Below are 20,993 nucleotides of genomic sequence, written 5' to 3' on the forward strand. Positions count from 1 at the left end.
TCAATTGATTTTCAACAAGAGTTTCAAGACCATTCAATGGGGAAAGAATAATCTTTTCAAATAATGGTGCTTGAACAACTGGATATCTGCATGCAAAAGAGTGAAGTTGGACCTTTACCTCACACCATATACAAAAATTAACTCAAAATAGGTCAAAGACCTAAATGTAAGCACTAATGCTTTAAAACTCTTCAAAAAAAACTTAAGGATAATTTTTTTGTTTTTTTTAATAAATATTTTATACTTATTATAGGTAAAGTTTTATAACCTTGGATTTGGCAATGGTTTCTTAGATACAACCCCAAAAGCACAAGCAACAAAAGAAGAAATAAACTAGACTTCATCAAAATGTTAAAATCTTTGTGCATCAAAGGACATTCTCAAGAAGGTGAAAAGACAATCCAGAATGAGAGAAAATATTTGTAAATCATATGAGATACATATACATCCTATAAGGGTTTAGTAATCAGAATATACAAAGAGCTCTTACAGCTCAACAATGAGAACACCATCCAACTGAAAAATGGGCAAAGGACTTGGATAGACATTTCTCCAACGAAAATATACAAATGACAGGCACATGAGATGCTCAACACCATTTGTCATTAAGGAAGTGCAAATCAAAAACCACAATGAGATACCACTGCACACCCACTAGGATGGCTGTATTTAAAAAAAAAAAAGAAAAGGGAACATAACAAGTGTTAGAGAGGATGTGGAGAAATTGGAACCCTCATAGAGTGCTGGTAGGAGTGAAAAATGATACAGTCACTGTGGAAAACAGTTTGGTAGTTCTTTGAAAAGTTAACCATGGAATTACCATATGACCCAACAATTCCACTCCTAGGTACATACCCAAAAGAACTGAAGACGGAAGTTTAAAAAAAAAAAAACTTGTACATGAATATACATAATAGACAAAGAATGGAAACAATCCAAATGTCCATCAACTGATGAATAAATAAATTGTGGTACATCCATACAACTGAATATTATTCAACCCAAAAAGGAATAAAGCACTGATCCATGCTATGAAATGAATGAATCTTGAAAACGTTATGCTAAGTGAAAGAAACCGGACACAAAAGGACAAATATGTATGATTCCATTTATATAAAAGGTCAAGAATAGGCAAATCCATAGAGATAGAAAGCAGATTAAAGGTTGCTAGGGATTGGAGAGAAGGCTGAATAAGTGACTGCGTAATGGGTACTGAATTTCCATTCAGGATGACAGAAGTGTCCTGGAATTAGATAGTGGTGATGGTTGAATAAACTAAAAGCCGCTGAACTGTTCACTTAAAATGATTAAAATAGTGAATTTTCTAGTATGTGAATTTTACCTCAATATTAAAAAAAAAAGACTGGAACGAAATACATCAAAATGATACCTTTGGTGATTTGCGGGGTTTTTTGCTGCTCTATATTTTCCTAAATGTTTACAATAAACACTTAGTACAATAATAAATCTCCCTTATCTCTGTTGTCATGGTCTGAAGCTAGCCTCTCCAACTCTCACGGCCACGCAAATCTCCTGGGGACCTTGTTAAAATACAGATTCTAATTGAGTAGGTCCAGGCTGGGGCCTGGGAGTCTCGGAGTCTAGTTTATTTCATTTCTAAAAAAGCTTCTGGGCTTCCCTGGTGGCGCAGTGGTTAAGAATCCACCTGCCAACACAGGAGACACGGGTTCGAGCCCTGGTCTGGGAAGATCCCACATGCTGCAGAACAGCTAAGCCCGTGCGCCACAGTTACTGAGCCTGCGCTCTAGAGCCCACGAGCCACGACTACTGAAGCCCGCGCGCCTAGAGCCCATGCTCCGCAACAAGAGAAGCCACCGCAATGAGAAGCCTGTGCACTGCAATGAAGAGGAGCCCCTGCTCGCCGCAACTAGAGAAAGCCCTCGTGCAGCAACGAAGACCCAATGCAACCAAAAATAAATAAATAAGTTTATCAAAAAAAAAAGCTTCCAAATGATGTTTTTGCAACTGGGCCACAGACACCTCCCAACCCTCCACTCCCACCCCCCAGGCAGCCAGGCTCTAGAAGTCAGCAGCAGAAGGACCAGCACAGAAAGGACCATTGCTTCTGGATGCCCTCCCCAGGGAGCTTATGTAGTGCAGGACATATTTACACTAAAGGGTTATTCATTATTTATCTGGAACTCATATGTCACTGACTGTCCTGTAGTTTTACTTGCTAACTCTGGAGCCCCGGCTTGGGGTGGAGAGAGGTTGGAGCTGGGGATGCCAGGCAACATGTGTCTGAGGCCCATCAAGGCAACTCAAGGCAGCTTGCTTGGCCGTCCTGTTGGCCCAGCAGACAGTCACCCCCATGGTTCACTCCTCGACAGCTTGCCCTTGTGCTGTCCTCCCCGACTGCCCTTGGGTCTGGCCGTCTCCTGAGGAAGGCTCCCCTGGAAGCTGACACACAGACTCAGAGGCTGCCTGGTCCAATCACCCATCTGGTACAGGAATCCCCCTCCAGGGCAACCCTGACAGGAGGCCTTACCCCAGGCGGCCCGGTGGTCAGCAACCTCGGGCCAGGAGGCAGCTTTCACAGTCATTACCTCTAGGGCTGGCGACCAGGCAGACTTGGGTTTGAGTGGAGACTTAGGCACATTACTTACTTTCTCTCTGGGCTCGACATCCACCTGTCACAGGTAGATAACACTTCCTATTCCCCAGTTCTGATGATGAGCCGATATCATTTCTTTTTTTTTTCATTTCTTTTTAAATATTTATTTATTTGGCTGCACTGGGTCTTAGCTGAGGGTGCTGGGACGTGTGAACTCTTAGTTATGGCATTGGGGGATCTAGTTCTCTGACCAGTGATCAAACCCAGGCCCCCTGCACTGGGAGCCTTAGCCACTGGACCACCAGGGAAGTCCCGAGCTGAGATCATTTCTAAAAAGCACTTAGTGCACTGCCTGGCACCCAGTAAGTGCTCAAGTCATGGGAGAAACCATTGTTTCTTGTTCCCTTTTCCTCCCGCAATACCCAGCACAGCATTAAGCTCAGCTGGCATTTAGTGCTTGCTTGTGGAACTGAAACTCAGGAACCTGCTGGAACAGTGAAAAGACACACTGCTCTGACCTAGACCGTGACGTGCTTATACGTCCCAGCTCCAACTCTAATTTCTGTGACTCGAGGCAAGTCAACTTCTGCCTCTACACCTTGGTTTCTTTGTCTACAGCATGTGAAACTGCTAACATGCCCATTCGACAGATGAGGAAAGCTGAGGCTCCTGACTTGTGGTGAATGCATGACAGCATCCTGTGCTCTCACACCCAGTGCAGTTCTCTCGGGGAGCCCTGCCCTGGGACACTCCTCTTCTTCCTCCCCTGCCCATTAGCCCCAGTCCTGAGCTGGTGGGCTGGGGGTGTGGTTGGCGTCTGTGTCTCACCTTGCTGGCCTCAGGGGGGTAGAGTCCATGGGGACGGGGTAACTTGGAGATCCCAGTGTTCTCCCGAAGGCTGTGGTGAATCCTCTCGCCTTGTGTCTGTAGTTGGGCCAGCTCTGGCCTATTCCAGAATTCCTATTCTGGCTATTCTGTTGTCTTTGGCAGGACTGGGCTTGGTGAAGCTGGACCTGGGCGTGTCCCAGCCTCTCCCTGCCTCTCCTGGTCCCTGTCGTCTTCCTGCAGGAATCAGAGCTCATGTGTTCATATCTTCGTATGTTGAGTCTATTTGGCCCTTCAGGGATCAGGGCTGCCTGGCCCCAGGGTAGAGGTGTTGTCTGTCTTGATTCCAGGCCCCAGGCTGGCAGTATCCCTCCCCTCCTCTGTCCAGCTGTGCCAAGACCTCTTCTTTTCTTTCTTGGCTTCTGTCCTGTTTGTACTGTGATTGGCCCAAGAGAGGGGTGTGGGCTGGCAGGTGCCCTACACAGAGCCTGGGCAGCATCCAGGCCTGGCTGGCCCACTCCAGGGCCCCCTGCCACTGCCCCCAGCCAAGCTGGGTCCCCTCCTTCCTGCCCGGCTGAGACAGGGCCTGGAAGGGCACAGTGGCAGGCCCTCTGTGATGCTCCTGTTGCCATGGTTATCCTAGATAAGAAGGCCATAGCATTCTGCCTCTGGAACCTCCACCCATCTGACCAGCTCTGCTCTGCCTGCCGCCGGAGATGGCTCTCTGCCGGGGGGCTCGAGAGCACGGGCTCTACTGCAGTCAAAGTCTCTTCCATGCATCCCCCATCCCTTGGGCCTCCCTTCAACCCCAACAGAGACCACTACCCTAACCAGTAAGACTCTCCCCCTCAGAAACTGACCTCCACTGGAGAGGCGATGATGGGTGGTAGAAAAAGCACAGATTCAAAATCAGAAGACCCAGATTCCGGTTCCAACCTGGCTCTTTATAACCGTGTTACCTTGGACAAGGGGGGCTCTGGGAATTCCCTGGCGGTCTAGTGGCTGGGACTCTGCGCTTTTACTGCCAAAAGCCCGGGGTTCGATCCCTTGTCCGGGAACTAAGATTCCACAAGCTGCGCGGCCATGGCCAAAAAAAAAAAAAAAAAAAAGGTGGGCTTTGAACTTCAGTGTCGTCCTCTATAAAATGCGGATAATAATGCCATACTTAACTGTCCCTCAGTAATGCCTCTGTGACTTTTCATGGGCTGTACCCCTGATGTGTAGTGCTCTTCCATCCTTCTCAACTCAAAGTCCTACTCATGCTTCACGACCCAACTTAAATGCTCCCATCTCTGAAAAAATTTCCCTGACCTCTGTGCACCTGGCCTTGCCTCTCTGTGTTAGAGTTATTTAAGTGTTTTCCTGGTTTTTACTTAACCATGAGTTCTTTTTTTTTTTTTAATTTTTAATTAATTTTTATTGGAGTATAGTTGATTTACAATGTTGTGTTAGTTTCTGCTGTACAGCAAAATGAATCAGTTATATATATATACATATATCCACTCTTTTTTAGATTCTTTTCCCATATAGGTCATTACAGAGTACTGAGTAGAGTTCCCTGTGCTATACAGTAGGTTCTTATTAGTTATCTATTTTATATATAGTTATGTATATATGTCAATCCTAATCTCCCAGTTTATCCCTCCCCACCCTTTCCCCCTTGGTAGCCATAAGTTTGTTTTGTACACCTGTGACTATTTCTGTTTTGTAAATAAGTTCATTTGTAGCCTTTTTTTTAGATTCCACATATAAGTGATATCATATGATATTTGTCTTTCTCTGTCTGACTTGCTTCATTAACCATGAATTCTAGGAGGCAGGAATCAGATTAGGCTCAGTTCTGGCGTTGGAAGTAGTTTGTTGACTGATACTTTGCGGAATGGAAAGCAGAAGAGACCGACACTGATGGGGTTGGGCCCCATCCTTGCAGGGGTCAATCCTAGGACCTTTGTCCGAGATGGCTTGAGTCAATCAGTGTTTGCTGTGGCCTTTCTGTGTGCCTGAGCCATGCCTGACTGGCTGGGGACATTTTCATGGCCAAGATCCAGTGGGAAAGACAGTGACATGCCTGGGGTGTGCCTGTCTTAGCAGTGGGGTGTGGCTAGGAGCAGCTGCTCATGGGGTGTCTCTGGGGATATCCTGGGGCATCTGGGAGGGAAGGGGGCTGGGGCAGCACAGTCAGCTGGTCCTGCTGGGATTTGGGGGAATTGCCAAGGAAGCTGTGGTTCCGGGAAAGGGAGGGAGGACTCCAGTGTCTCCCAACTCCCTCTTATAGCTGCTTGTCAGGCTCAAGGAGATGAAGGTGCCATCCAGTGCCAGTTCCACCATCCACCCAGGCCCTGACCAGTGGACCAGGCTTTCCAGGCCAAAGCCAGCTGGACAAGGGCGCCCTCCAGTGGCCACCACAGGGGAGGCAGGAACCTGATTCCACAAAGGCAGGTGGTTCATTTATTCCACCTAATTGAACATCTTCATGCCAGGTGTGGTGCTGGGCACATGTTTCAATTTTAATTTTAAAATATACTTATTGGGCTTCCCTGGTGGCGCAGTGGTGAAGAATCCGCCTGCCAATGCAGGGGACATGGGATCGAGCCCTGGTCTGGGAAGATCCCACATGCCACAGAGCAACTAAGCCCGTGAGCCACAACTACTGAGCCCGCGAGCCTAGAGCCCGTGCTCCGCAACAAGAGAAGCCACCGCAATGAGAAGCCTGCGCACCGCAACAAAGAGTAGCCCCCGCTTGCGGCAACTAGAGAAAGCCTGTGCGCTGCAACGAAGACCCAATGCAGCCAAAAAAGTAAAAATAAATAAAATAAATTTTAAAAAACAATAAAATAAAATATACTTATTAATCATCTGGTAAATGGAAAGCTCTCTCTTGAGTGTTGATATGTGCTGGGCGGGGGGAAGAGGGAATACAAGGAAGGGAGAAATTCCCTCACAGCAGCGATCCTCAACCTACACCGTCAACTAGACTCACCTGGGGAACTTGAAAAAACACCAGCCACTGGGCCCCACCCAGACCAATTGACGCTGGAGGGTGGGGCAGAGGCACCAGGGGTTTGTAGATGTTCCCCAGGAAGAGTTAACAGGCACGAGAACTCTCTGGTTTGGAGAGTTGACTAAAACGTTTCCCGTCCTTCATTCAACCCAGCTGCTGAGGTAGACGTTATTCTCCCATTTCACAGATTAGGAGACAGAAGCTCAAGTGAACCTGCCCCTTTCCCCAGTTCAGTTAAGGACAGTGGTGGGAAATATGTCTCCCACAGCACAGGCAGCAGGGATGCAGCAAATACTTCTAAAAGATGGTCCCTGATCTCTGAAGAGACTCCCTTATAACAGTAATGGTGTGATTGTTTGCTGTGATGAGAAAAGTACCCAAGGTTGTTGTCAAATAATTTTTTTTTCCAGACAGAGAATTATAAAGGCAAAATACTGTGCACAAAAATTGCCTGCAATCTCAGCACTGTTAACACTGAGGAGTATGGGGTGGGGGTGTGGGGACGGGTAGGAAAGGGAGGAGTGAAGGAGAGAGGGAGGAGGGAAGGAGCGGATTTATTGTAAGGCTCAAGGTCACATTGTAAATCAGGGCTTCGGAAGTGTGGTTCAGAGATCACTGGCATTATAATCTCCGCAGTGCTTGTTAGAAATGCAGCATCCCTCCGATCTCAGAATCAGACTCTGGAGAAAGATCCTGAGAAGCTGCATGTTTAACAAATATTCCAGGCTATTCTTACAGCCACTGAAGACCAGGAGCCACTGCTGCTTCAAGCTTTCACTTAATACAAGAGGAGATACATCCTAGACCCCCATCACTTCTAGCGACTTAGGGGAGGGTTCTCACATATGGACTGATGTATTAAAATGTATGAAACCCGCTGCTGAGATATCAACCGGCTGCCCTTGGGGACCTGGGCACATCCTTCCCTATTGCACAGGCTAGCTGGGAGCCAGCAGCAGAAACACTGCTGTGTCATCCCACGCCAGGCCCGACCCCCGCGCAGCAGCCCCCTTGCCCCCCTTCTCCTTCCATAACTATAAACCAACCTCACTGGATCCTGCCAGCCAATCACAGCCCGAATAACCTATGATGTCACCAGCAGCCAATCAGAGCTCCTCACGAGTATATGCTGAATTCTGTCATCAGAATGAGGTGATGGAATTCTAAAGCAACGCCATCCTTTTCACAGAGGGACACTGAGGCACAGAGAGGAGAAGAGGCCCACGCAGGGTCACTTCACCAGGTGGCAGAGCCAGGACTAGAAGCCAGGACTTCTGACTGTGGTCCAATGTTCTTTCGGGTTCCCAAAGTGCTGCCAAAGCCCACAGGGCCTGGGCGGAGGCTCCCCTCTCTGGATGGCTCCTGGCACAGGAGATGAGGTCCAAGGCCCTGGCCCCTCCTCCCCACAGCTCTCCCTGCAAGACCTCAGGGGTCAGAAACAGATCCCTCAATCTCCAGAGTCTAGGGCCCAGAGGAAATGGCAGGGTAGTCAGGGCCCATGGTGGAGGAGGGGTTGCCCCCCATTTCAGCCCTGGTCTCAGCTCAACGCCCCACACCCCCGGAAGGAATTAGAGGCCAGGCTGTGCTGCCTGCTGCTTATGGGCAGATTACGAGAAGGGGGCCAAGACAAGGATTCGTTTGTGGAGGCCCTGGCTTAGGGAGTCAAGTGACCACTTAGTACACACGTGGGCAGTGCCAACCCCTAAGTGGGCAGGGGCACTGGCCAGAGGACCCCAGAGAGTCCCAACAGTCCTGTGGCCAGACCTTTTGTGGGATCGCCTGACTAGCCTGGAGCCCCAACTGTGAGTAAGGGTTATCCCAGAAGGCTGGGCTGGGACATTGAGGGCCTTTGGGGTGGATAACCTGTACATGTGCACACGATGGATACACACAGGCAGCACACGTGCAGGTGTGTGGGCACCTGTGTGTCTGTGCAAAGGCCCTGAGGTAGGAATGACTTAGGGAACACCAGGCACAGAGACAGCCAGTGTGGCTGCATCAGAGCAGGTAGGGGGAGGATGGGGGTGCCGATTCATTGCTTCAGTAGATTTTTATTGAGCACCACCTATGAGTACACAATAGGAGCTCCATTCCCAGGAGGGAATAGGCAGTAAACAAGCAGGTAGCCTGCAAAATATAATTGCAGTTATAACATGATAAGTGCTATGTAGAAAAATGGAGCAAGGAGAGGGGGAAGAGAGGGCCTGTGGTACTAGGATGTTATTTCCAGGTAGCGTGTTGGGGATATCCTTTCTGAGGAGGTGATCTGAAGTGGGGAGTGAGCCATACATGTTAGATTAGGACGAGCGTCCCCCAGGAAGGAGGATCAGCAGGTGGAAAGGCCCTGGGGCCACCGTTCAGTAAACATCTCCACCAGCCAGGCTCTGTTCTGGGCACGGGGGACAGGGTGGTGGCCAAGGCTGACCACGCCCCTTACCAGTTCTCACGCCAGGGTGGTTGATGGAGCTTGGGGAGCTACTGAACGTGATGGGCTCATAACACAGGAAGGAGCCCAGCATGTGGACATTTCTGTTGTTGCCTTTGTGATACAATTTAAGGGCACAGACCTCTCTGTGTCTTCTGTGCCAAGGCTATGGACAGTCCCTGAGCTCACTTTCCTGGCTTCTTGGAGGTCACCTCACCGCCCCCCTCCCAGTGTCCGGATGGGAGAGCTGAGGCCCAGAGCAGGGAAGGGTCCTGGATAAGGTCACTCATGAGTCCTGGAAAGATTCTGAAGAGGTCCCTGCTCCTTCCCGGCCCCCCCATCAGTATCCCTGTCTGTCTGTTCACCAGCACCCAAGCCCTCCTGCTGCAGCTCAGTGCCTAGCCATGACCGTCACCTACTCGAGCCAAGTGGCTAATGCCCGTTTAGGCTCCTTCTCCCGCCTGCTGCTGTGCTGGCGAGGCAGCATCTACAAGCTGCTCTATGGCGAGTTCCTCATTTTCCTAATCTGCTACTACATCATCCGCTTCATTTACAGGTACAGGGGGACAAGGCAGGGCTTGGAGCTCCTGGGTGCCTCCCAGCCATCTAGGGGGCCAATGCACAGAGACCCATAAGGCTGAGCTGGGCTTGTGGTCAAACCGTGGGGCCTGAGGCCTGGGGGCTGGGGAGGAGAGAAAAGGAGGCAACCTTGGGGGGCAACTCTGTGCAGGTCGGAGCATCTCAAACACCCTTTCCTCAAACCGAGGGAGGGGCCTTGGAACCCAGGCCTTACCTAGTCCCACTCAGTCAGCCTGTTTCCCTGAATCCCACATAGTCTCACAGGCCCATATCATACTTTTTTTTCCCAATAAAAATGTTTATTTAAACAATAAAAGACAGCTAAAACCACAGAATATATGATAGCATTTTTAATGGAAAAAGCATTAATGATGGCAACGCATTGAAAAATATCAAATAACGTAAAACTCTTGAGTTCATAATGATAATACTAATAACAAAGCACGTTCATTTTCTTTGGTTGTTACTAGGGTATCGATATACTTTAAAAAAATTAAGACTTTATTTTTTAGAGCAGTTTTAGGTTCGTAGCTTAACTGGGCAGAAGGTACAGAGAGTTCCCATATATCCCACCCCTCCTGCCCCACCCACTCAGGCCTCCCCAACTATCAACATCCCACCCCAGTGTGGGACATTTGTGATGACAGATGAACCCACACACACGGACACATCATTGTCACCCAAAGTCCATAGTTCCCATTAGGATTCACTCTTGGTGTTGTACATTCTATGGGTTTGGACAAGTGTATAATGACTTGTATCCACCATTACAGTGTTGTACAGAACAATTTCATTGCTCTGTGCTCTGCCGGTTCATCCCTCCCTACCAGATTTTTTTTTTAAAGACCAAACACTCCTTATTTCAACCTGCTTTCAAACAACTGTCTTTTGGATCCTTTAAAAAGGTCAGCGGTGCCTAAAACTGACCCCTTCAGCAGGACCTGCCTTCCTCCACCTCATAGAAAACCTCCTGAGGGTTTCTCCTCCAGGCATGGAGCAGAGGCCCCATTGGGGTTTCGGGGCTGCGGGAGAAAGAGGGGGACCTGGCTCAGGCCAGAGGAGGGGCCCCAGGCAGGCCAGTGAAAGGGATAGGGAGGAGGTGAGGCTGCCACTGTCCTACCCCGGGCCTGGCTGGACCTGGGACCGGTCTCAGCCATCTCCTCCCAGTGTCTACACATCTTTCCCCCCCGCCCCCCGCCCCCCCCAGGATGGCCCTCACGGACGATCAGCAGGTGATTTTTGAGAAGCTGACTCTGCATTGTGACAGCTACATCCAGCTCATCCCCATTTCCTTCGTGCTGGGTGAGCTCCCCCTTCCGCGTGTTGGGGTCCCAGTGGCTGCTCCAGGCTCCAGGCTCCAGGCTCCAGGCAGGCAGATCGTGAAGAGCTAGCTGGGGAAGGCCAGTGGCATGTCAGTGCCTCTCGGTGGTTCAGGGAAACAGGGAGCCTGCAGCCAGAGGGACTGAAGTTAGACGTTAGGAAGGCTGTCCTGCTGTTAGCACTCAAGACCCCACTTTCTTTTTTTAAGTTTATTTTATTATTATTATTTTAAACATCTTTATTGAAGCATAACTGCTTTACATTGCTGTGTTAGTTTCTGCTAAGACCCCACTTTCTGAGGGCAGCGCCGACATTACAGTAGTCCTCTGGAGCATTGCGCAGGAGGGGAGGGACCTGGCGGATTTCGGGGAACGCAAGCGGGGCCAGAGAGAGAAACTCAAGTCCTCTCGCGCCTTCATGCGAGTCTCTGATGGTCTCCCCTTCCCGAGCGCCCTCCAGGAGGGCTGGTGCTGGGCCCAGCCCCATTAGAAAGATGGAGAAACCGAGGCGTCGCCCTCTCTGGGCTCTGGCCGCAGCGTGGGCCTTCGCCCCTCGCGCCCCCGCCCCCCCTCCCGCCCCTCCTGCCCCGGCTTCTACGTGACACTGGTCGTGACCCGCTGGTGGAACCAATATGAGAACCTGCCATGGCCCGACCGCCTCATGAACCTGGTGTCGTGCTTCGTCGAGGGCAAGGACGAGCAGGGCCGGCTGCTGCGGCGCACGCTCATGCGCTACGCCAACCTGGGCAACGTGCTCATCCTGCGTAGCGTCAGTGCTGCGGTCTACAAACGCTTTCCCAGTCCCCAACACCTGGTGAAAGCAGGTGGGCGGGGGCCGGGGGGCAGTGGGCGGAGCCAGAGGCTGACAAGGGCGGGGCCGCAGCTGCAGATGGGTGGAGTCAGAGGCCCCAGGGCTGAGGATTGGGTGGGACCAGGAGCGGGGTGGGGTCGAGACCTGGGGTGGGGTGGGGGACCTGAATGGGGGGGGGGACCTGAATTGGGCGGGGCGAAGTCAGGGGTCTGAAGGTGGGGAGAGGCCAGGAACAGACTCTCGGAAGATAGGGCTTTGAGATAGGGCTAAGGACTCTTGAGGGATGAGGGAAGAGTGAGGGTTGAGGGCCAGAGTGGGGCTTTGGGAACTGGGCACTGCCCTTCCCCTTCCTGTTCTCCGGTTTCCAGTCTGTACGTCAGCAGTCTCACTCTCTGGCCTTGCCTGACCTGATCCTGGTTAATAAGACAGATCCCTCTCACGTGCTCAGCCCAGAGCAGCACATAGTAGACACGCAGTGATAATTTGTTGAAAGAAAGAGGATGGCAAAGGAGCTCTGAGGTCCCTGTGGGCTCAGCAGGGACTTGGTTTGAACTCTGGGTCCCACCCAGCAGGGCCTGGCCAGCCACCCCTGCTGCAGGTTCCCCTACCCGCTGTCTTCTCCACTCTACCCCGCAGGCTTTATGACCCCCTCGGAACACAAGCACTTACAAAAACTGAGCTTGCCACACAACTCGTTCTGGATGCCCTGGGTGTGGTTTGCCAACCTGTCAACGAAGGCCTGGATTGGAGGTCGAATCCGGGACCCTGTCCTGCTCCAGAGCCTGCTCAACGTGAGCCTGCTACACACATGGGGCTGCTGCAGAGCCGGGAGGGTCATGCCCCACGTGGAACAGGCTTTCTACAAAGAGAAAGTTTGAGCCTCTGAGGGTCTTCCCAGAGCCTGCCTTGGGACTGTAGGATCTTTTCCAACAGGATTCCATAGCCCAAGGTGTCCCCTTTCCAATTTCCCCTCCCCTCCCCTCTCTAAAGTGAACCTCTGAGATCCTGGTACCTTTTTGATAGTTGAGGTGGTTGAGGCACAGAGAGGTTAAGTGAGCTGTCCATGACCACACAGCCAGGGCTGGACCATGAGCACGAGACCCTGGTATCTGGGGAAGAGCTGGGGGGTGAGCCTGGGAGAGCAGGTGATGGTCAAAGGCCCAACCTTCCCTCCTGCCCTCGCTACCCTAGGAAATGAACACCTTGCGTACTCAGTGTGGACAGCTGTATGCCTACGACTGGATCAGTATCCCACTGGTGTACACTCAGGTGAGGACTAGGCTGGTGAAGCTGCCCCTTTGGGAAACTGAGGAGGACCCGGGAAGCAGCCTATGATGGGAAGGGCTCACTTAGAGGCTGAAGAAGAGGCTCACCCTGGGAGTCAGGTCTGGACTTTGCAGGTTGTCTCTAGTGCCAAGTTCAAAGAGTCCAGGTTCCTTCCTGGTCCAGGTGGTGGAGGCAGTGTGATCATCCCCATTTTAAAGAGGAGACCACAGAGACCCAAAGTCACACAAGTGTGCAAGTCAGAGCAAGACCTGTCCTCCCAGCCTAGGGAGCTTCCTGATCCCACGGTCCCCACCCAGCCCATTTCTGCCGACACCTCCTTTCCCTCCCAGGTGGTGACCGTGGCGGTATACAGCTTCTTCCTGGCTTGCCTGATTGGGCGGCAGTTTCTGAACCCAGCCAAGGCCTACCCCGGCCACGAGATGGACCTCGTTGTACCCCTCTTCACATTCCTGCAGTTCTTCTTCTATGCTGGCTGGCTGAAGGTGAGCCTCCCGGGACAAGGCCAGCTGTGGCCCAGGGAGTCACGGCCAGTTAGGAGAGGGGGATCCCTACGTAGTGGCTTTGGAGACAGTGGTCAGGCAGGAAGGGCATCACTGAGGGGGGTGGAGAGGTGGACATGGCAGGAGCCAAGGTTTAAGGGTGGGAGCAAGGCTGCAAGGGGTCCCGCCTGGGGGTTTCCAGAGCCTCACCTACCCCCAAGGTGGCAGAGCAGCTCATCAACCCGTTCGGAGAGGACGATGATGACTTTGAGACCAACTGGATTGTCGACAGGAGTTTGCAGGTATGAGGGGAGGAGGAGAGCCTGTCCCACAGCCCCTCCCCAAACTGGACCCGGGGAGGGGGCCCCACAGTTCCGTAGGGAGGCCTCACAGTGAACTGCCCCCCAACCATTTACTCACAGGATTCTCAGCCTAACTTTTGAGGCTACAGGCTGCATCAGTCTCTCCATTTCACAGGAAGGGAAACTGAGGCCCAGAGAGAGAGAAGTGACCTCTCCGAGTCACCTGGCAAATTCATGGTCCTGCTTGGGCTGACCTTTCTGTTGGACTTCTCCCTCTGTCCCCGACGACCAGGTGTCCCTGTTGGCTGTAGATGAGATGCACCAGGACCTGCCGCCGATGGAGCGAGATATGTACTGGAACGAGCCAGAACCACAACCCCCCTACACAGCCGCTTCTGCCCAGTCTCGTCGGCCCTCCTTTTTTGGCTCCACCTTCAACATCAGGTGGGAAGTGCCAGGGAACCACTTCAGTGGGTAGAAAACCCCAAGTGCAAGGGCCTGCCTAAGAACTTAGAATAGCATTAGTTAATGCATATTGGGTGCCTATTAAGTGCTGGGCGTTGTACTAAGCTCTTTACATATATTAGCTATTTCCCACCCCCACCCTCCCCTCCCCCCCGCCCTGCTCCAATAACCTTGGTTTGTTATCTCCAATTTTCAGATGATTAAGTCCAGGTTCAGAGAGGTTAAGTCAGTTGCCCAACCCAAGGTCACATAGCTAGGAAGCAGCACGGGTGGGCCAGGTATGTCTGGTTCCAACTCCACACCCTTAACCCTTACCTTGTGCTGTGTAAGGACTCTTAAAGCTATAAGGGCTCTTAGGTAGTCTCCAATCTAAGCCCCACCCCCTTATCCAGAGTTGGAAACTGAGGCTTAGAGAGAGAAGGGACTTACTCAAGGGCAGTCAGTGATTAGTGATGCAGCTGGGATGTCAGGGCCTGGTTCCTGACTCTGGTTCTGAACTATGTTTTCTGATCAGCCAGGGTGTTGGGATGGGGAGTGGGAGTGGGGTTCCCTGGGCAAGGGAGCAAAGCAAGAGGCTGGGTCATCACAGGTACCTTCTGAGTAGACTTCTTGCTACAGAGTACGGGCCTCAGGTCAGCCCACAGCAGCCGCATTTTCCCCCACATGGGTCCTCTTTCCCTGATTTGGTTAGAATCCCTTTTGAGCTGTAGCTGGGCCACAGCGGGCTGGAGGGGCGCCCCCGACAGCTCCCTCTCCCTAGGATGACAGAGTGGAGAGGACTTTCGAGAGTGTTTGCTGCATCTCAGGGTCTATCCCATCAAGGTTTTCTTGCACAGTATTAAAAGCACTGTTCCCTTTTTAAGAACCGAATATCCTATTAAGCTGTAATTAGAATTAGCTGGAGTCTCTAGTTGGTGTGAGGAAGGTTTGGATAAGTGACCAGATGATCAAGGATGGAGGCTTGCTTAGGTCAGAAACATTGCTGGAGGCCGCCTCTGAGTTTTCCATGGTTTGTAGCCCAGCTGCTGGGGAAGGAGGATAACACAGAGAATAATAACACACAGACCTTGCCTCCAAGAAACACACGATTTAGTGAGGGAGTTCAAACCCAGGGCCCAGACTCTGGATACAAGGTACGAAGTACTGGATGCCTGGGCAAGGGACAGAGTATAGAAGAGAGATCACCTTGGGCTGCCTGAGAGGTGGCCTCCAGCTGGACCTGGAGCTGGGCCTTGAAGCATGGGGAGAATTTGGACATGGGCAAAGGTGGCCTCATTCAGGGGCGGGTAGGCTTTCTCTTGCAGAGTAAAGGCTTTAGGCTCCCAGGAAGCCAGACTTCTCTCCGGGGGGGATACTGCTCCCCAGTGGGAACCACAAATCCCTGGCTTACTCAGAGTCACTCCTGGGCCTCACGTGACCATACCTGGGGAAGAGTAGTTCAGATTGCCTGGAGTGAGGGGTTTTAAAGGGAAAATGCGGGTGCTGAAGAGGAAGCCCGTAAATACCAGGCTAGGGAGTTTGGATGTTAACATGGGCAAGAGGGAGCCGCAGAGGTGAGCTCGGCCAGGAGGGATTAACTGAGAGGTCCAGGATGGATCTGCAGAGAGGTGAGTCAAAGGCGAGGTGAGGAAGACTGTGTGTCCTGGGCCTTGGGCCGGAGGGAGAGAGAAGGGAGGGTAAGGGAGAAGTCAAGTCAGGCTTCAGGCCATTGGCCGCCCGCTAACCCGAGTCTCCTGTTTCTTTGCAGTCTGGATAAGGAGGATATGGAGTTTCAGCCAGATCTGGAGGAGGAGGAGGAGGAGGAGGAGAGGGCTCACCCTGGCATCACCGGCCATTTCCTAGGGCTGCAATCCCATGACCGCCAGCCCCCCAGGACAAACTCAAAGGCCAAACTACTGTGGCCGAAGAAAGAAGTCCTTTCCCGTGAGGGCCAGCCCAGGAACCCCGGGGGAGCCGGACAGGACACCAGTGATCAGGAAGACAGCAAGGCCTGGAAAGGGGGGGAAGCCTTCCAGTCTGCTGTGCTGTACGGGAGGTCAGGCTACCACAGTGCCCCCCAGACACCCCTCAGCCACACCCCTATGGTCTTCCCACCTGGACAGTCAGCACCCTCAGGTCTTTGCAAAGTCGCAGGCATAGATGACACTGTCAAAGACCAAAGCCTTCAGCCTGCAACTCCCAGGTCCAAGAAGAGTTTTGAATTGCTCCCAGACAGTGCTGGGGCCTCAACGGAGCACCCGGAAGTGAGTCACATGAGGAGGAAAACTGTTGAGTTTAACCTAACGGACATGTCAGAGGCCCCTGAACATCTCAGAGAACCGCATTTGGGACAGTCGACAAGCAACATACACACTATACTCAAAGATCGGGGCGATCCCTATTGGGCCTTGGAAAACAGGTCTGTCCTCTACCCAAATCAGGGTCACTGAACCCCCCAGCCCACCAGGGGTGGTCCCCACCAGCTTCCCTTGCTCTGAAGCCCACCCTACTTCCCCAGTTTTCCTATGGTCCTATGGCTGCCAGGGCATGCCCAGCACTGGCTTGGGGCACGCACCTGGCCGCCACAGCAGGGGCTCTAGGGAAGTGTTGGCCACTTTTGCTTATTTCACCCAAGAGCTTGACTCACCGAGACTTCTCCGGGCCCCAGGTACAGGAAGATGAAGTTGCACCGACAAGAATAACGCCAAAGGGCCACTAGGCCAGGCTTAGATGGGCAGACGTTACCAGTGGGCCCAGCTCACTTTAAGCAGGGGTGGCAGACACAGAAACACAGGCAGAACTCGGGGCTCTAGACTGTAGCCCAAGAACTCAACTTACTGCCCAGGCTTAGCTGGGAGATCGCATATGAGCACTCTCCCATAACCAATGGTGGTCCTGAAGCACTCCTGGAAAGGGTGCCACACTCCTGGGAACTGGCAGATGATAAGGTGGGGGCAATCGAGGTCCCTTGGGGTATCTTACTGCTTTGGGGACCTCACCAAAAGACTTCTGAACTTAAATGAGCTCTTCATGCATCTTTGAGGTCAACCTAAAGCTGTCACAGTACCACCAGATGTTTGCCTTTATTCCAGATTTCTTAGACACTCACTCACCCCATTAGATCCACCCCCCCACCCCCCCCCCAATCACGATGTGAAAGGGGAAGTGTAACTTCTCATTTCTAATGATTCTCAAGCAGTTATTCTGAGGTCAGAATACCCAGCTTTGTATTGAAAACTGAAAAGGCCTACCACCTGTCATACTTCTAAGGGCTAGACTGAAACTTTTACAAATCACTGTGGCTGGTTTAGGAAACAATGTTAATGTAGTTGATTAGCAAGGACCCAGATGGCTCCACAGTCTTCTAACACTACTCACTGGTTAATATTCAAGATGTCTCAACCTTTTCCCTCCTACTGCAGCTATTTTCCTATTGAAATGAAAGTATCTTTCCATACTCATGTAAACTTTCTCAAATTCTCACTAGGGATGAAGCACATACCTAGCCTGTTTCCCAAGGGGGATGCTTCACCGGCCTGGTCCTACCTGCGTGTACACCAGCAGGACACTGATCCAGTCATAGCCATACAGCTGTCCACACTGAAGAATATGTCCCTGCGACAGCCTGAATTAAATGGTTACCTTAATGGAGAACAAGAATCAGTAGCTTCAAGTCTACTTTAAGCCTTAAAATGCTTTTTGTACATATAAATTGAGAAAGCCAGAACTGCTGGAAACATATAAAACACCTAATTCAGAATCAGGAATCCTTAAGTCCTGTCTGAATTCAAAACACCCAAGCCATGGTATCTTTCCCAAACTAAAGAATTTAATAAGTAAATACAAATCCTCCTAAGCATTTCACTTTGATTAGTGTGACTAAACCATGGTGGCACTTACAAATTTAATAAAAATGGCCTAGATACATTTCTAGCCCATCCCAAGAACTCAAAGACAACAGCTGGGTACCAAATTACTTTATTTGAAGGAATGATACTAAGGAAAGGACTTGTAGATGTTTTGGTACAACTTACAGAAAAGGTAAAGGTAACCCAAACATGCATGCACTGCCTTGGTGACCAGGGAAGTCACTCCTGTGGCTACGGGAAGCCAGCCTAAGGCTTAGCTTTCATTATCACTATTTCCCAGGGTGTGCTTGTCAAAGAGATAATGTGCCATGCCAGATTCGGGGGCCCCCATCGTGCGCAAGTTGGTTACGTGGTCACCCAATTCTTTAATGGATTTCACCTGCTCATTCAGGTAATGAGTCTCAATGAAGTCACACAACTAGAAAAGAGAACAAGGAAAAAAGTTATCGGGAAGCTTCCCCAACCCGTAAGGCAAATGATTTCCTCCATTTACTCCCAGGTTGCCAATACTCACATGGGGGTCACTTTTCTCAGTGGCCAATTTGTGCAGTTCCAGTAGTGACTGATTCACACTTTTTTCCAAGTGTAGCGCACATTCCATTGCATTCAGCCCATTCTCCCAGTCATCACGGTCTGGTTTCTGAATGAGAGAAGATTAAGTCAGTGCATCTGCAACCTCTACCACTTAAACCACAAATCAGCAAGCATCTCATGTGCAACAACCGCGCTTGGCAAAAGTAACAGCCAAGTTCCCCCAACAACCGTTTCCAACTTAATATCCTTGCCCATCACTGTCTGCCAACTTCAGCTTACGCGGTAGGCCCGAAAAAGCGCAAAAGACAAAAGCCCCGTGTATCCTCATCTGATAAGGGCAACTGCTGGGTTCAGTGATTTCTGACGTCAGAGGACTGCTAGACAGATGAGGCACGACGACCCTAGGATCTTCCGTTCACCTTGATATCCTGCAGGAAGATTCGGCCACCCCGCTGGTTCTGCAGCTTCATCAGTTTCTCGGCATGTTCCCTCTCCTCATGAGATTGGTGAAGAAAGTATTTGGCAAAGTTCTTCAATGCCACATCATCGCGGTCAAAATAGTACGACTGAAAGCGGTACATGAACATGTTAGGGATTCCCAAAGGAAGGCAGTCTGCCAGCCTAGCCTTCCTTCTCAAAGCCCAGCAAAAAAGGGTCTGAGCATAGGAAAACTGGAGCAGGGTGTGTTCCTGGATTGAACACAACAGTAATTAGTTTTTACTCTGTAACACAAAAATGAAACTTGGTCCTTGAAACTGAAAGTTTGCTACAAGAAACCGTTAGAATATCATGGGAATTGCCTCCACCACGGAACATCTTAAGCATCTGTGTAAATGCAGAGTAAAGTTCTTACAGCCCCTGTCAAATTTGGTTGAAGAGATGTTGGAGTATTTACCCTGCACTGTTAGTGCCTTCTCCCTCTCCTTCCTGAGTAACCCATAAGCTGCCAGCTTACAACAGGCTGATGGATTTATAAAATTAACCCACTAGGCAACGTAATAGTTGTGGACAATGCCAACATATGTAAATATGTTACCAGTAGAAAACAAAAATGAGTCTCTTTTACACCCTTGCTGTATTCAGTTGTTCCTGAAATGGAATGACAATCATAGAAATCCAGGCGTATTCCAAACCCATCCGGAACACATCTATTCTTGGATGATGTGCAAAACGTAGTAAGACAATTCTAACTAAAGCTCCTACCACACCGCTTAAAGCCAGAATTTGGAAAACTGATTCCACCGATTACTGCATGGAAAATTTTCAGGCCCCGTAACTGCTGGCGGAACTGTATCCAAGAACTAAAGGTTCAATACGCCACAACCCTTAGACACAAAAAAGATAAAGAATACGAGTGGCAGACAACTCGGTGTCGGCTGAACGGGAGATTTCTAGAGATATGCTTCAATTCAAGCGGGACTTAGAGATAAGCAGAGCAGAGAAGTGGAGGCGGCGGTTCGGCCCACGAGATAAACCACTTCGCACCAGCCCCCATAGTTGGACAGCATTACCCAGCAGGCTCCGCCAGACTCAGGGGGATGGGAGCCGGACCTCCTCAGCACCGCCCCCCCCCCATCACGTGATCGGATACAGAAGGGATAAAAATGCGAAAATCCACCTTCCTAACTACAGGATCGTACTGGTGGCAAGTGTGGCAACCCTGGGAGAAAACTCAGGTCTCTTTAAATAAACTGGGGTGCGCAGAGGCGGCCCTGGCCCACGAGGGAGCACTCCCAGAGGACAACTGCTCAGAATTTCTGCGCAGGAGTCCTGGAAGACCCTGAGCAGCCTCCATTTTCCAGAAGGGCGCACGGAGGCGGGAGGCGGGAGGGCTCTCCCCGTAGCCACACCCCCGCCCTGCCGCCAGGGAGGCCGCGCCCGTCCCCCGTGGCCCGCCCGGCGCTCAACCATGGACAGGTAGACGTAGGAGGCGTAGAGCTCCAGGTTGATCTGGCGATTGATGGCGGCCTCCGAGTCCTGGTGGTAGTTCTGGCGCACCTGCGAAGGGGACGCGGTCGTCATGGCGGGCGGCTGAGGTGAGGCGGTGGCTGCGCGGCGCTGTAACGGCGGCGGGGACCTTTGGGGGGCGGTCGGAGGGCGTTGTCAGGTGGTGGCGAGGGCCGGCTCTGAGCAGCCTGCCGCAGCGAGGGGACGAGCGCCGGGTTCCGTCCAAGCACTGTTGAAGCAGGAAACCGCGGCAACTCTCCGCGAGGACGTGGCGCAGGTGACTATTGCCCGGCTCTTATAGCGGGAATGGGCGTCAGGCCCGCCGCGGCCAATCACGCCGCCCGCCCGCCGAGCTGAGCCCCGCCCTTCCGGTGGGCGCCGAGGCCCCGCCCCGCTGGGGGGGTGGAGGGGGGGGGTGGCGGGTGCGGGTCTGGGGGGGCATGTAAGCTGCAGCTTGTGCCGTGGAGCGTGGCGGCTCGTTGCGTGGGGTTGGAGAGAAAGCCTGAGCGGGGTCAGGAAGCCCAGCTCGTGAGCCCTGACCCCGGTGGCGTCCTGGGTGTTGAAACCGACAGGAACTGCCCTGGCCCCGGGGGCCG

At 51.6% G+C, this 20,993-nt stretch overlaps 2 protein-coding genes across 3 annotated transcripts; one reads left to right on the forward strand and one right to left on the reverse strand.

Annotated features, from left to right (window-relative positions):
• Positions 1 to 9,230: 9,230 nt before the first annotated feature.
• On the forward strand, positions 9,231 to 17,553 carry BEST1 (bestrophin 1). 2 transcript variants are annotated; one of them, XM_036861734.1, is made up of 10 exons: positions 9,231 to 9,382; positions 10,613 to 10,705; positions 11,313 to 11,548; positions 12,172 to 12,326; positions 12,727 to 12,804; positions 13,152 to 13,304; positions 13,523 to 13,603; positions 13,896 to 14,047; positions 15,816 to 16,466; positions 17,535 to 17,553. In XM_036861734.1, the coding sequence occupies exons 1-10, from the start codon at positions 9,231 to 9,233 to the stop codon at positions 17,551 to 17,553; spliced, it is 1,770 nt and encodes a 589-aa protein (XP_036717629.1). The 2 variants fall into 2 exon arrangements, with proteins under 2 accessions (XP_036717629.1, XP_036717628.1); XM_036861733.1 differs by lacking the exon at positions 17,535 to 17,553 and having other exon boundaries at positions 15,816 to 16,497.
• A 456-nt stretch (positions 17,554 to 18,009) lies between these two features.
• FTH1 (ferritin heavy chain 1) lies at positions 18,010 to 20,558 on the reverse strand. The gene is made up of 4 exons (XM_036861905.1): positions 20,359 to 20,558; positions 18,870 to 19,016; positions 18,431 to 18,556; positions 18,010 to 18,334 (listed from the first exon to the last, which is right to left on the reverse strand). Exons 1-4 carry the CDS (start codon positions 20,470 to 20,472, stop codon positions 18,170 to 18,172), a joined length of 552 nt encoding a protein of 183 aa, XP_036717800.1. The 5' UTR covers positions 20,473 to 20,558; the 3' UTR covers positions 18,010 to 18,169.
• Positions 20,559 to 20,993: the final 435 nt, after the last annotated feature.

Source organism: Balaenoptera musculus, chromosome 8 (assembly GCF_009873245.2).
Source record: "Balaenoptera musculus isolate JJ_BM4_2016_0621 chromosome 8, mBalMus1.pri.v3, whole genome shotgun sequence".
In the NCBI taxonomy this organism is placed as follows: domain Eukaryota; kingdom Metazoa; phylum Chordata; class Mammalia; order Artiodactyla; family Balaenopteridae; genus Balaenoptera; species Balaenoptera musculus.

What these genes read in the sequence shown, in the direction of transcription:
- BEST1 (XM_036861733.1), top strand. Translation starts at nt 9,231, where the DNA reads ATGACCGTCACCTACTCGAGCCAAGTGGCTAATGCCCGTTTAGGCTCC. An exon ending in CCAACACCTGGTGAAAGCAG is followed by an intron (nt 11,549 to 12,171) that starts GTGGGCGGGGGC and finishes TCTACCCCGCAG; the next exon opens with GCTTTATGACCCCCTCGGAA. An exon ending in TGCTCCAGAGCCTGCTCAAC is followed by an intron (nt 12,327 to 12,726) that starts GTGAGCCTGCTA and finishes TCGCTACCCTAG; the next exon opens with GAAATGAACACCTTGCGTAC.
- FTH1 (XM_036861905.1), bottom strand. Translation starts at nt 20,472, where the DNA reads ATGACGACCGCGTCCCCTTCGCAGGTGCGCCAGAACTACCACCAGGAC. An exon ending in CCTACGTCTACCTGTCCATG is followed by an intron (nt 19,017 to 20,358) that starts GTTGAGCGCCGG and finishes TACCGCTTTCAG; the next exon opens with TCGTACTATTTTGACCGCGA. An exon ending in TCTTCCTGCAGGATATCAAG is followed by an intron (nt 18,557 to 18,869) that starts GTGAACGGAAGA and finishes TCTCTCATTCAG; the next exon opens with AAACCAGACCGTGATGACTG.